Here is a 14,838-nt window from a genome sequence, read left to right on the forward strand (position 1 = left end):
GGCCTGCGCCAGAGGGGAGGGAGGGGCTGCGCCAGAGGGGAGGGAGGCCTGCGCCAGGAGGGAGGGAGGCCTGCGCCAGGAGGGAGGGAGGCCTGCGCCAGAGGGGAGGGAGGCCTGCGCCAGAGGGGAGGAGGGCTGCGCCAGAGGGGAGGGAGGCCTGCGCCAGGAGGGAGGGAGGCCTGCGCCAGAGGGGAGGGAGGGCTGCGCCAGAGGGGAGGGAGGCCTGCGCCAGGAGGGAGGGAGGCCTGCGCCAGAGGGGAGGGAGGCCTGCGCCAGGAGGGAGGGAGGCCTGCGCCAGAGGGGAGGGAGGGCTGCGCCAGAGGGGAGGGAGGCCTGCGCCAGGAGGGAGGGAGGCCTGCGCCAGAGGGGAGGGAGGGCTGCGCCAGAGGGGAGGGAGGCCTGCGCCAGAGGGGAGGGAGGGCTGCGCCAGAGGGGAGGGAGGCCTGCGCCAGGAGGGAGGGAGGCCTGCGCCAGAGGGGAGGGAGGGCTGCGCCAGAGGGGAGGGAGGCCTGCGCCAGGAGGGAGGGAGGCCTGCGCCAGAGGGGAGGGAGGCCTGCGCCAGGAGGGAGGGAGGCCTGCGCCAGAGGGGAGGGAGGGCTGCGCCAGAGGGGAGGGAGGCCTGCGCCAGGAGGGAGGGAGGCCTGCGCCAGAGGGGAGGGAGGGCTGCGCCAGAGGGGAGGGAGGCCTGCGCCAGAGGGGAGGGAGGGCTGCGCCAGAGGGGAGGGAGGCCTGCGCCAGAGGGGAGGGAGGCCTGCGCCAGGAGGGAGGGAGGCCTGCGCCAGAGGGGAGGGAGGCCTGCGCCAGGAGGGAGGGAGGCCTGCGCCAGAGGGGAGGGAGGGCTGCGCCAGAGGGGAGGGAGGGCTGCGCCAGAGGGGAGGGAGGCCTGCGCCAGGAGGAGGGAGGCCTGCGCCAGGAGGGAGGGAGGCCTGCGCCAGGAGGGAGGGAGGCCTGCGCCAGAGGGGAGGGAGGGCTGCGCCAGAGGGGAGGGAGGCCTGCGCCAGAGGGGAGGGAGGCCTGCGCCAGAGGGGAGGGAGGGCTGCGCCAGAGGGGAGGGAGGCCTGCGCCAGAGGGGAGGGAGGCCTGCGCCAGGAGGAGGGAGGCCTGCGCCAGGAGGGAGGGAGGCCTGCGCCAGAGGGGAGGGAGGGCTGCGCCAGAGGGGAGGAGGCCTGCGCCAGGAGGGAGGGAGGCCTGCGCCAGGAGGGAGGGAGGCCTGCGCCAGAGGGAGGGAGGGCTGCGCCAGAGGGGAGGGAGGCCTGCGCCAGGAGGGAGGGAGGCCTGCGCCAGAGGGGAGGGAGGGCTGCGCCAGAGGGGAGGGAGGCCTGCGCCAGGAGGGAGGGAGGCCTGCGCCAGAGGGGAGGGAGGCCTGCGCCAGAGGGGAGGGAGGGCTGCGCCAGAGGGGAGGGAGGCCTGCGCCAGAGGGGAGGGAGGGCTGCGCCAGAGGGGAGGGAGGCCTGCGCCAGAGGGGAGGGAGGCCTGCGCCAGGAGGGAGGGAGGCCTGCGCCAGGAGGGAGGGAGGGCCTGCGCCAGGAGGGAGGGAGGCCTGCGCCAGAGGGGAGGGAGGGCTGCGCCAGAGGGGAGGGAGGCCTGCGCCAGAGGGGAGGGAGGGCTGCGCCAGAGGGGAGGGAGGGCTGCGCCAGAGGGGAGGGAGGCCTGCGCCAGAGGGGAGGGAGGCCTGCGCCAGGAGGGAGGGAGGCCTGCGCCAGAGGGGAGGGAGGCCTGCGCCAGAGGGGAGGGAGGGCTGCGCCAGAGGGGAGGGAGGCCTGCGCCAGGAGGGAGGGAGGCCTGCGCCAGGAGGGAGGGAGGCCTGCGCCAGAGGGGAGGGAGGGCTGCGCCAGAGGGGAGGGAGGCCTGCGCCAGGAGGGAGGGAGGCCTGCGCCAGAGGGGAGGGAGGGCTGCGCCAGAGGGGAGGGAGGCCTGCGCCAGAGGGGAGGGAGGGCTGCGCCAGAGGGGAGGGAGGCCTGCGCCAGGAGGGAGGGAGGCCTGCGCCAGGAGGGAGGGAGGCCTGCGCCAGAGGGGAGGGAGGCCTGCGCCAGAGGGGAGGGAGGCTGCGCCAGAGGGGAGGGAGGGCTGCGCCAGAGGGGAGGGAGGCCTGCGCCAGAGGGGAGGGAGGGCTGCGCCAGAGGGGAGGGAGGCCTGCGCCAGAGGGGAGGGAGGGCTGCGCCAGAGGGGAGGGAGGCCTGCGCCAGGAGGGAGGGAGGCCTGCGCCAGGAGGGAGGGAGGCCTGCGCCAGAGGGGAGGGAGGCCTGCGCCAGAGGGGAGGGAGGCCTGCGCCAGAGGGGAGGGAGGGCTGCGCCAGAGGGGAGGGAGGCCTGCGCCAGAGGGGAGGGAGGCCTGCGCCAGAGGGGAGGGAGGCCTGCGCCAGAGGGGAGGGAGGGCTGCGCCAGAGGGGAGGGAGGCCTGCGCCAGAGGGGAGGGAGGCCTGCGCCAGAGGGGAGGGAGGCCTGCGCCAGAGGGGAGGGAGGGCTGCGCCAGAGGGGAGGGAGGCCTGCGCCAGAGGGGAGGGAGGCCTGCGCCAGAGGGGAGGGAGGGCTGCGCCAGAGGGGAGGGAGGGCTGCGCCAGGAGGGAGGGAGGCCTGCGCCAGAGGGGAGGGAGGCCTGCGCCAGAGGGGAGGGAGGGCTGCGCCAGAGGGGAGGGAGGGCTGCGCCAGAGGGGAGGGAGGCCTGCGCCAGGCCGGGCGCACTTTCCCCTGCCGAGCCCGGGTCTGGCCGTCCTGACGCGGAGCCGGTCTCCCAATACCGATAATTGCCGATGGACGAACCAAAGTTCCGAGTCTTCGGAAAACAGGGAGCGGGATTCAGGGGGCCTCGGGGCTCCTCTGCCTCCAGATGCAGGCGGCGGGGGATGGCTCCCTGACGCTCCCTCCCTCAGCCCTGCTCCGCGCCCCCAGCTCCGCGCTTTCTGGGTGCCTTTAAGAGATCCCGAGTGTAAAACCTCGCGGGCTCCCCGGGCTCTTCCTCTGCTTTGGGGGCCCCGAGCTCCTGCCCGGCCCCGGGGCCACGACACAGGCCCGTGAGGAGCCCGCGCTGGGGCGCCCGGCAGCAGGCCGGCTTTCTGCACCCCGCGGGCTCGGAGGGAGGCCCCGCCCTAGGGACTCCCGGGCCTCCCAGTGCGGAGGAGCTTGGGTGGTGCGGCGGAGGGCTCTCGGGGGTCCCGCTGAGCCCGGAGGGGAGCCCCGCTTCAGTGCCCCGGCCGCGGGGATGGAGAGACCCGGATGGAGAGCCCCGCGGGACTGAGCGAGAGACGGGTCTCGCGGGGACCCGGGAAACCTGGGACTGGAGCGGCTGGTGAGGGCCCAGAGACGGCGCCAGGACCCGGCGGAGGAAGCGGCAAAGGGGGGAGGGGCGGCTGACGGGGGGGGGGGGGGGGGGCGGAATAGAGGAGAGGCGGCTGGGGGGGGGCAGTCCCAGGGCGCGCTTGGCCGGTCACTTAAAGCCAGACCTGAGCTGGGGGTCCCCGTGGCCCTCTCTCAGGGGCCCCCCCGGCCCTCTCTCGGGGTCCTGAGAAATCTCGGGGCCGCTCTTTCCGGCCCGGGCATCCTCCACGTCCGCTCCCTTCCTGCGCTGAGCCCGGAGAGCCGGCTCCAGCCTCCCGGTGCTTGCCCAGCCCGTGCCCCCGGCCGAGCGGGCGCTCCTCACAAAGGCCTGCCCGGTGTCCGGAGTGGTGGCGCCCTCTGCTGGCCAGTTACCTTGGCATAACCTAGCACCGCCCCCTTTCGGTTGGAGGCTTCTTGGAGGCGGGCTCTCTCTTCTGGGCGGGCTTGTTAGTAGCGGGGGAGGGAGCAGAGCGAGGACGAGGCAGGGCCATTTGAGTGACAGGTGGGGCTTGGCTTGGGAGAGGCGGGAAGGAGGCGGGGGCATGCGGCGGTGCGCAGGCGCAGTGGCGACGACCGCTCGCTTCCACCAGGTGGCTCCTGTCAGTCCCTCAATCTGTGAGTCAGGGAGGCCGCGTGTCCGAAGTGTAGCCGAGGGCCGGAAGAGCGCGCCCGCTGCCATGAAGAAGAGCGCGCCGGGCGGCTTTGCCCGCCTGACCGCAGGTACGGCGCACGGACGCCTGCCCGGCCCGGCTTGCCCCACTTCTCCTCAGGGGCCGGAGGCCTCGAGGTCGCGCCCCTGGGCCGGCTCGGGCCGGAGGTGTTCTGCGCATGCGCCCCGCACAGAGCCGCCCTTCCCTCCTCGGGTTCGAGGGTCCTGAGGGTCGGGGTGGGCCTCCCCCGGCTCCCCTCCCCTCCCTCAGATTCCGGACCTCCGGCCCCGCCCCGCCCCCGAGCTTGGAGGGCCAGTCACGGGCCCCGGCCACGTGCGATGTCTCAAGGCCCGGCTTGGGTTCAGGCCGCCCGGAAAGCCGAGGAGCCGCTGGATGGGGGCGGGAGCCCAGGGTCCTCTGGGACGACGTCACCCGCTGCCCCCCCAAGACCGAGCCCCTTAATGGCAGCAGGAACAAGGATTGTCTAGGATGACGTCATCCGCTGCCCCCCCCCCCTTGTTCCAGTGTAATTGTTGCACCCCCCACGAGCCAGGACGCTCCTGCTCCAGCCCGGCACGTAGTAGGTGCTTTGCCGAGCGCTAGAGGGTGAAACGCGCCAGGAGACGGGCCGGGTTTTCGGAGGGAGAAGGACGCTGGCCCTCTTGGGCCCCTGAGTGTGCCCAGGTCGGGGGGCGCCCTGACGGCCGTGCTGCTCTCTCCCCGCAGGCTGTCTGCCCGTCCCTCTGTTCAATCAGAAAAAAAGGGTCCGGCAGCCCTTCACGTCCGGCCCCGGCGCGGTGTCCGAGGCCCAGGATTTTCCTCCCCTGCCGCCAGGTAGGGAAGCCGCCCGCCACTTTCTCGCGTCCCGCTTCCCTTCCCGCCCCGTTCTTGCCCCCCCCCCCCCCCAGGCCCAGCCGGAGCCGCCTGGTTTCCAGGGGCTTCCGCAGACTTAGACTGTTTGTTTTAATTAGGCCGCGCGACCACCCGCTCTCCCTAGAGCCCGGGTGCTCTGTTTGTTGCTTCTTTCCCTCTCAGCAATCTCTTATTTTTGTTGTTTTAATCCTAGCGTTTTACTTTCAAAGTCCATGCAAAGATAGTTTCAACTTTCACCCTCGCAAAAAAACCGCCTTGGCTTCAGATTTTCCCCTCCCCTCCCCCCCACACCAGGTAATCCCAGAGTCATGCGCAGTCCTACACCTATTTGCGCAAATATCGCGCTGCCCAAACAGACGGTGAAAAGCCTGTGCCCGGCTCTCACTCGGCTCCCGAGGCCCCTCTGTGCGGCGGCTCTCCGCCTCGAGTCTACTGGAATGGGCCGGGATCTTCCCACGACCCTGGGGCGGAGCGCGGGATCTCCGCTCGCTTCCCTCCGGGCAGCCCGCGCCAGTCTCTCCGGCCTCTCAGACATCGCCCCAGGACTGCTCTTAGAGATCGATGCACGAACCATGGGGGCAGCCAGCCCCAGGGAGCGGCATCCACCCCTTCCGCGCTTCTGCGCTGCAGAAAGAGCCCCGCCCCTCGTTCATAATCCCTTTGGGGGACAGACCCAGTACTTTGTCGTGCTTGGTCGTGGAGTCTTTGTGCACAGAATGGCTAATTTGAAAACATTTTACAAACTTGTCTACGTATAAACCTCTCCAATTGCTTCCTCTGGGGAGGAAGGAGACAAGGAAGGATAGAATTTGGAAGTCGAAACTTAAACTCGCCCAGAAATGTGATTGGAGGAAAAACAGAAGTTAAAAAATTCTTGTTGACACTTTTTTTAAGCTGGCCGTGAGAGACTTGGGGTGAAGGGCTCTGCCTCGAGTTGGTTAATCATCGCCTGGGTCAGGCCAGAGAAGGCAGGACTGACCCGGAAAGCAGACAAGAGGCAAGGGCCTAGGGATCGCCTGGACCGGGAAACGAGGAGTTTCAGAGCTCGGGTTCATCACCTGTCGGCCCGGAAACCAGACCTGTGCACGAACCGCGGTGCTGGCGAGCCACCTACCTGCTTCTCATCCTCTTGTTGTCTGGGACCCCCTGGAGCCCCGCGCCCGAGCGAGGGGATTCCCCTTGGAACCTTGTTGCGCCAGGAGAGCGCAGGCCCCCATCTGGTCCCGGTGCCCACCGCGCTCTCCACGTGTGCAGCTCTTGGCCGGGGAGCTTATGCCACGTGGCTGGGATCTGCCCCAGCAGAGCTGCCGCCCTTCGTCCTGCTTCTCTGGGAATTGTAGTCGTCTAAAGCGGGGCCAAGGAGGAGCGCGGGCAGAACCTTGGAGAGAGGAGCCTGGAGCCTGTCCTGCTCCCAGCTTCTGGCCTGTCCCTTCTCCCCGGTAAAGAGAGAGGCAGCTAATAATGAGAAGTGTTGGAGGGATGTGGGGACACTGGGACACGGATGCACCTTGGGGACACTGTGAAGGGATGCGGCCATTGTGGAGAGCGATCTGGAACTCTCTGAAAGGCTTCGATCCAGCAGGGCTACTACCGGGCTTATATCCCACAGAGGTATTAAAGAAGGGAAAGGGGCCCACACGAACTGTCTGTGGCAGCCTTTCTTGTAGTGGCCAAAACTGGCAACCGAGTGGGTGCCCATCAGCTGGAGAATGGCTGGGTAAGTTGTGGTCTATGAAGGTTATGGAATATTACTGTTCTGCAAGAAATGGCCGGCAGGAGGAATACAGAGAGGCCGGAGAGACCGACAGGAGCTGCTGCGGGGAAGCGAGCGGAACCAGGAGATCCTTGGACACGCCACAGCCAGAGTATGCAATGACCCGTTCTGATGGACGGGGCTTTTCAACAATGAGATGTTGCAGGCTGATCCCAATAAACGTGGGATGGAAAGTGCCATCTGCATTCCCAGAGAGGACTGTGGGGACAGCGTAGTGTCCGTCACCTTTTGTTATGTTTTTGATTCTGATTTTTTTCACAGCATGACAAATATGCAAATACATTTAGAAAAATTGCCCACCGTTAACCTATATCAGATTGCTTGCCCTCTTGGGGAGGGAGGAAGAAAAAATGTGCCACAAGACTTTGCGAAGGTGAATGTTGCAAACTCTTGCATGTGTTTGGGGAAATACAATACTATTTTAAAGAGAGAGAGGCGCCTAGAGGCCTGCCCAGTGGGCGGCTTGTCCATCTCAGGCCGGGGTCGGCACAGGAGACAGTTTCATTGGGTCCCGGCAATCTCACCGCCGAGGCTCAGCAGCACGCCAGGCTGATTTAGCCAGCAAGAGGACTCCCTTTCTCTTGGCAGTGTCTTTCCTGTTTGGGCCCTATGCTGGATATCCGTCACAACGGGCAGGCTCCTCAGGCTAGCACTTCTATTTTAGGCTTCCCTCCTCAGAGGATGTCAGAAAGAGGGCTAATCCTTCCGTTTGTTCTGTCCTTCCCCGCCCAAAGGTCAGTGCCCTTGGAGTGGGAAGCAGAAGGGAAGGAGGAACTGAGTTCTGATGAGCCCCACTGGCTCCATCTGGGAACTCGGTTCTGGAGCCAGCCCAGGTCCCTTTCCTTTCAACTACGAGTCTATGAGAGTCTGATGAGAGAATTCTGTCCACTTAGGAGAACCGGGAGATTTTATTGCATTGTTTGAACCTTGCCCCCATGGGGCTGGGAAGCAGGGCCCCCTCTACCTGCTGCTCAGAGATCCTTAATCAGGGACCTCGACTAAAACAGTTGGATCTGAAAATTGGGGCGAGGACCTTTCTCCCAAGTGTATATATCGGGCCGTTTCCACGTCTTGTCTGAAAAGTGGGGAGTGGGACACCTCCTTTTCTGGTTGTAGGCATTGCCCCTGTTTGCCCTCCCCCTCCTCACAAAGCTCCTTATCTTTCCTCTGGTCAGAAATCAGATTATCTAATTTCAAATCTGGTTAATTGTTTTCTTTTAATGAATTGGTTTTATTTGAGTGGTTATTTTAATACATGAAAAATCCGCCTCGTGTATTCAGGGTCCTTGGACTGTCCAAGGAGAACACTGCCTGTGTCACTTGGCTAATAAATCACATCGCTTGGATTGTTTCCTCTGTTATTATTAATCATAATTATCATTATATTATTATCAACCACGGGAGGCCTATTAAGCCGCTCCCTTTGCTGCGCTCATTGACTGAGGGTTTGCGAGCAGGTCCCTAAACCCCCCCCCTCCTCTGTACAGTGAAGGGCCGGACTTCAGGGGATGCCTTCCAATTCTAAAGCCTTTGTTTCACTGAGGAGTTCTTTTCGATAGAAGCAGGGAAAGGGGAAGCAAAATGGTCTCCCACACTTCCCAGGTCAACGGTTTGGGTGTTAACGGGAGTGAACAATAATAGTATTCGTTCATGGACTGCGTGGGGTGGAGAGAAATAATCATCTGCCTTGGAAGCTCCTGCCCCTTCTGAGCATTCGCCTTCTGTCTCCCTGGTCTTTAGATTTCGTCTGGGAGATGATGAAACCTGAGGTGCCGCCATTACCGAAAATGGGGAATGCTGGGTAACTGACTTTTGGTGTTTACGGAGAACTGCACGTACATTTCTCTTGCGTTCTAAATTTGTAGCCAGATCTTTATGACTTAATATCAACATTTAGAAATGTTTCTTTGAAAGGCGACCTGCTGTCCCTCCCCGAAAGCCAGGGAATGGGTTTACTCCCGGCCCAGTGGATGAGGCGAGAAGTCATAACTGGAGTAATTGGGGGTGAGTACAATTGTGTCGCTGGCTCTGGAACTGCCCGAACCTGCTGAGCCTCGGTCTCCTCATCTGAAAAATCAGGATAATCATAGGCTAGTTTTGAGCGAAGAATTGTTCAACCATCATTCCTTGTCTCCGCTGTGGGCGGGGTGCAAAGTGCTAGAGACGCAGAGGCGAAGATTCCCCTGCCCAGGAGAAGGAGCCCTGGCTGCCGGGAAAACGGGCGATGGGGGCGAGGGAGGTGAGCCAGCCGGGCACGTGCCCAGCGATGTTCAGGGTGCAGCTGGGACAGCGATGGGTGACGATAAGGGGAAAGTGACTGGCGGGCAGCTGAGAGAGGCCACCAGGACCCACTGCAGGGGACAGTCGGTCAGAGCCTGGAATACCCTGCTGCAGGCCTCCGGGCGAAAGGGGAAGAGGGAGCAGAGAGGAGGTGATGGGGGCAGAGAGGGGACTGCAGGGAGCTCTCTGCTGCCGGGCACCGGTGTGCCCAATCGGCACGAAGTCTGGGAAGGTCAGTGCCAGGGTCAGGCCAGTAAGAAAGGGTCCCGGAACGTCCAGCAGGCTTCTGGCGAGGTCAGACTATAGAACTCACTAAGGTCACAGCTTGGCCCTGGTTCAACCTGAAAGTCTCTCCGCCTGGGCAGAACCAATAATAACGGATCCCAGAGGAGCGACAAGAAGAGCCAGGGAGAAGGGGAGAAGGCTCAAACCTGGGGGAGTGGGTCTGAGAAGCCTGGGGAGCCCATGGGACCGTGCAGGTGGCCAGCAGGGCCCCAAGGAGTGCAGGGAGAAGAGTAGGTTTGGGAGCCCGTGGCGGGGCATTGTACGGAAGCAGGAAGGGATGGTGATGCCAGTTGGGGGCCCCCCGGAATTGTTAGGGACTTCTCCCTTTCTGGTTTGCTTGGGTTTGGGGACTCTGCTGTAGAAAATCTTTTCTGGTAGAAAAGATGTAAAACCACAGCTTGAGGAGATGAAGGGTGGAGGCTTTTAAAGCTCGGGCCCCCAGACTGGTGCCAGGGATGCCCACACAAAGGAGGCAGCCTCCTTAGCGCATGTAAAAATGTGGACGGTGCTGATATAAAGTTAATTAATGCAAATTAGTACAAAGGAGATTTTGTGAGGGAAGGCCCTGGGGATGGGGGTGGGGTGGGCCCGAGCTCTATCTCCAGGAGACAGGGGTCTCCTTAGAGCACGTCCACAGTATGGGGGGCTGCTAGTGCCAAGGCCTGGCGGTGGGAGATGAAGTGTGGTGCGAGGAACAGAGCAGCCGGCCAGATGTCCGGGGAGGCTGGAAAGGGGCTCGGGCCTGGGAGCGGCGGAGTCTAAAAGCAGCAAAAACCCGCTCAAAACAAACTGAGGAGACTGTACTTGGTCTTGATGAGGGCAGGAGGCGGCTGGGTCGGGTTGGGTGAGGGCACCCGCGGGCTTGTGTGAGGCCAGAGAAGAAGCCAGTAAAATGGAGTCAGGAAAGAGAGAGGGGCCTGGGGTAGGGGGGCTGTGGAGCCTCAAAGACCCAGGTAGAGTGTAAGTGTTTGCTGCTGACCTCCTTGCCTCCTTCACAGAGACAGCTGAAGCAACCTCCAGGGCTTGAGGTCCAGGAGGGGGACGTGCCCCGGCCAGGAGCTGGGCGCCAAATGGAGGCCATGGGCACAGTCCCCCAAACTGGCCCCTGCCGGCCAGCCAGGTCAACTCGATTAGACGAACTAAGCATTTCTTAATCCTTTGCAACCCTTTTGCTGGGGGTTGGGGTGTGGGGTCCCAAATATTGACTGCTTTTAGGGTTTGGTCCATTTTCTTGAAAATGTGCCAAAAGTGATGGACAAACTGCTTGATCGGGGTAAGTGGATCGGTCAGCATGCAGAACCACCACATTTTGTTGTGACGGCGAGTGGCCCGTTTCTGATCCTGGGCCGGTCCCTGGGCCGGCTCCTCCCCCCCAGAGATGAGTTTGGAGCGCCAGGCCCGGCCTCCACTCCCTGCCTTTGGAAGCCCCCAGGTGGCTTGGGCTACTGGGCACTCAGGGTCACAAGCCCAGGAGGGGAGTCCTCTTGCCCGGCTCAGAGGGGCCCTAAGTTTTGCCCCATTTCTTGCTCAATGACCAATGGAGAGACCCTGTGACAGCAGAGTTGCCCAAGTGCCGCTCTGCCACGTGCGTTTGCCTTTTGCCCCACAGAAGTACCTAGCCCCCTACAAAAGGGCTACAAAAGTGTGCCCACCCTCGCTCCCACGGCTTCTTGGTCTAGGCTCTGGATGACCCCAGGAAGTTGACCCGGGGCCGCCTTGGGTTCTTCTGGATGCTCTGCTTGCCAGAGCCAGTCCTGAGGGAGGCGGGTTGGTGTGGGAGATGGCCCGGCATCACTCTTTATCCATGGGGACCATGCTTTATATGCCATGAGACCCACCTAGAGGCTTGGGGGGAGGGCTGAGAGCTTTTACTGAGGCTTTGGGAAATCGGAGATCCAGAAACGGTCCCAAATTGTCTCGTGACATTACAGCTTCGGAGAAGCCGGTCCAAAGGCTTGGGACAGAAGTGAGTTTGCACCTCCAAGAAAAAGCGTGGATGCAGTGGCCGGCAGTGGGCCCGGTCCTGGCCTCGGGCCTTTGGAAACAAATCAGAATTGGAGACAGTCAAGCTGGGCTCCAGCGGAAGTCTGTAGAGCCCCGTACCCTCCGAGGATGGCGGGGGCCCCAGGGAGCGGCGGCGGCGCCCCACAGGCGCCCAAAAGCAATCCTCAACCGAGTCACCTTAAGAGAAAAGCCTTTGGCAGAGGTCCGGAGGAAAAGGCCCTCAAGGTAAGCCAGGCTTTGCCTTCCCTGCGGCCCCAGGGCCTAGCTCCCGGCCCAGAGCGAGCCCCTGCGGACTGACCGCCTGAAAACGGCTCCACTGCTGACGGCCTCATGGCCTTTCGAGTTTTGCGGAGGGCTCAGCAAATAGAGATAAACAAGGTCGGTGGTCTCGGAACCCGCTCCCGTGGTTTAGTTTAGTGTTCAGCAGGCACTTGGTGCCAAGGGCACACGTGCACATAGGACCCACGGCTCCTGGGGCCCCCTCTGCAGCTGGCATCCCTGTCCCTCGGAGAAGGCAAGAAAGGGGGTACCTGCCGCTTTGGGGAGGGGCAGGGGGAAGGGAGGGAGAGGTTTTGTGAAGGCGGACACTGAAAACTATCTTTGCATGGCTTTGGGAAGATGAAATACCATCAAAAGCGAAAAAAGTTAAAATGGGGGCGCTTCGGAGCCAGCCTGTCCCTGACTTGGGATCGGTCGCTCCCCACACGGGTCATTGCTAGTCATCCATTCTCGGCCTTGGGACGCCCGCTTCTCCCCAACCTACTGACCGGGCGGCCACGGAGCCGGAGCTTTCTCAGCCCCAGCCCAGCACGGAGGGCGCCTGCCCGCGGGGCCTGACCTCGGGAGGTGGGATGTCCAGGCACGGGGGCGTCCCGTCCCCTGCTTTTACAAGTAGGGGAATACCCTTTTCTCCCCACTCTTAGGAAGTGCCAGTGTGCCAGCTCAGGCTGAAGGAAGATGGCCCTTCCCTTAGAATTCTGCCGGCCGTCATCGAAAGCATGAAGCACTGGAGGGAGCGCCTGCCCCACTGCCCGCTGCTCTTCGAAGTCTTAGGTGGGCATGGGGGGGGCAGCGGTGAGCGATCAGGGACTGCTGGGCGCCAGAGGCTGGGCCAGGCCCGGAGCCGCCCAACAAGCCGCTTCCCAAGGAGTCTCCCAAGGGAAGGCTGAACCTTGAAAGTGAGCCGGGGTCCCCATTTAACAAGGGAGAAGTCCCCAATGGGCTTGGTGACCCTTGGTCCTTGTGTGAGGAGGGTCCCTCGGGAGCCACCTCAGGGCATGTGAAATGGGGGCCGAGTTCAGTCACCTGGGGAGACGGCTGCGGGGACCTCTCTGTCCCTGGAGGATCCTGGGACACTGCGCACTTAGCACAGCAGAGCGGCCTCCTGGGCTCCCAGCCCTTGCAGGGTGCTCCTGCCAGTCCCCCCGGGCCCTACAGGACCCCCGGAGAGCGGGGGCGGGAGCAGCCTCACCGCAACCCCGAGGCTTCTGAAGCACTTTCCTGGCCAACGGGGAATGACCTCGGGAAGCCCGGGGAGATGGAGTTTGTGGGTCTGAGCTGGGGGCATCCTTGCCGGGGTCTCCATCTCTATGGCCTGTCCGCTCCCCAGCCCCCTCCCCTCTAGAAGGCTCCTCTCCAGAACCTGCCCCAAGGGGCTGTCCCTTCTGGGTCCAAGGCCACCTGAACCCTCCCCAAGGGAACAGCAGGGGGCAGTGTTCGATCAGGATGATGGGCTTCCTTCCCAAGGCTTCTCTGGGCAAGAAAAGCTCCAGGAAACCCGCCCCCGGCTCTGGGGTTCCCCAGGAAAGCCAGGGAGCCTCGCCTGGCCTGTCCGGCCTCCGCTCCGGTCTCTGGCACATTCTGGAGGACCGCTCCTGGGTCTGCCCCCACCATGTGCTCTTCTCAACTGGCCCCTGAGGCAAAGAAGTGAGGCGAGCGTCTGGAGGCCGGTCTTTGTGGGGCCCGCTCCCAGAGGGGCCCGGTCTTTGTGGGGCCCGCTCCCAGAGGGGCCCGGTCTTTGTGGGGCCCGCTCCCAGAGGTCTTGGCTGGTTCAGGCCCTGCAGGAGTGAGTGGGGAGCTCCCTTCTATGCCCCAGCCCTGCCCCCCTCTGGGCTCTTCTCCATCCTGGGGCACCCGTAGCTAGGCCTCCCCTTGGGGCCGGAGCCCGAGGGTCACGGTGGGTGTCCTTCTCCCGGGGGCAGCCGTTCTGGACTCAGCTGTGACTCCGGGAGCGCAGGGCGCCAAGACCTTCCTTCTGAGAGACGGGAGGAGCACCGTGCCCTGTGTGTTTTATGAAATCGTGAGTACGGGGTGACCAAGAGCTCCCCTTTCTCCAGCAAGCCCCCCCCAAGCCAAATGTCCTCCTTGCCAATTTTTATTAAGGGAATCGGTAAGCTTATAGTTGGGAAGAACCTGTTTAAAAATCCCCATTTTGTGCACCCAAGAATCATTAGACCACATTGTTCAGGCGCAGGGGGTGAGGGGCACCCCTGTGGCTCGGGAGGCCCCATCTGTGATCTGTGTGGCGGGGGGACAGGATAGGGGGCCTAAGGTCAGTGTCTGCTTATTGTGCAGACAGATGAGGCGTGGGGCCAGAGGGAGCCAGGAGGGCCTCGGGGGCCCTCTGGAGGAGACTGAGCACCGGGCAACGTGCCCAGGCGGGATGAGGGTGGGGGCCCACAGGTGACCCCGAGCGCCCCGCTGCTGTTCAGCCGCATCCGGGAGACAGGAGCTTCCTCTCCTCCCCCCAGCCCCTGGTGCCCCGCTTGTTTTCCTCCCTCAGACTGCCCATCTCCTCATAGAACAGGACACTAGAGGGGGGCCAGCCCTCCAGACCGACTGAAAGTTCGGAGGGGTTGGGGCAGCAGGGGCCGTCCCCATAGTCACAAGCCTGGCCGAGATGTGTCCGTCAAGTGCAATGATTATTTGGTCCAGCACTGACTTAGTGCAGAGGGGAGCCGGGCCTAGTTGGACAAGACAAATAACGTGTGACCCTTGGGCCCCAACTTACCCATCCGTGAAATGGTCTCTAGGCCAGCCGCCTAAGGAGAAGCCCCCCCTGCGCCCCCCCCCCAGCCGTGGTCTGACTGGTTTCCATGTGCTTCAGGACCGGGAGCTTCCCAGACTGATCAGAGGGCGCGTCCATCGCTGTGTGGGGAGCTTCGACCAAAAGAAGGGCCTCCTCCGCTGTGTGTCCGTGCGGCCTGCCTCCGCTTCCGAGCAGGAGACCTTCCCCGAGCTCGTCAGGAGCACTGACGCCAAGCTGTCCCGCAACACCAGCGCCGCCCGCGAAATGTGAGCCGCCCGTGCCCGGAGCTCCCCCCTGCCCGGCTGCTGAGCGGGTACAAGGTGTTGGTGGGGGAGGGGCCTTCTGCCCCGTGGTCTTCTCGAGCCAATAAAGTGAATTTAATGTCAGCATCTGTGTGGTGTCCTTGGGGTGGTCACCCCTCCCCCCTCTCCCTTCCCCCTCCCCTTCTGCCTCTGCTAAGAGTTGACCCAATGCCCCTGAGCTCCTGTTGGAGCCGGTGGTGGCCCAGGATGGGCCTGGAGGCCCAAGGAGGGCAGCCCAAGAGCCTTGGTTCTGGGCCCTGGAGCCTTCCCTGGGCCAGAGGCTGCTGGAGAGCGGGGCGGGGGAGCCACTTGAGCTGCGTTTACCAGA

At 63.5% G+C, this 14,838-nt stretch overlaps 1 protein-coding gene across 1 annotated transcript; it reads left to right on the top strand.

Moving 5' to 3' along the window:
* Positions 1–3,452: 3,452 nt before the first annotated feature.
* On the top strand, positions 3,453–14,594 carry SPATA22 (spermatogenesis associated 22). Its single transcript, XM_074297762.1, has 8 exons — positions 3,453–4,034; positions 4,691–4,798; positions 8,352–8,412; positions 8,526–8,615; positions 11,108–11,405; positions 12,104–12,233; positions 13,382–13,479; positions 14,287–14,594. Exons 1-8 carry the CDS (start codon positions 3,857–3,859, stop codon positions 14,476–14,478), a joined length of 1,155 nt encoding a protein of 384 aa, XP_074153863.1. The 5' UTR covers positions 3,453–3,856; the 3' UTR covers positions 14,479–14,594.
* The last annotated feature ends 244 nt before the right edge of the window (positions 14,595–14,838 follow it).

The sequence above is a fragment of the Sminthopsis crassicaudata genome, chromosome 3 (genome assembly GCF_048593235.1).
Source record: "Sminthopsis crassicaudata isolate SCR6 chromosome 3, ASM4859323v1, whole genome shotgun sequence".
NCBI classification, from domain to species: domain Eukaryota; kingdom Metazoa; phylum Chordata; class Mammalia; order Dasyuromorphia; family Dasyuridae; genus Sminthopsis; species Sminthopsis crassicaudata.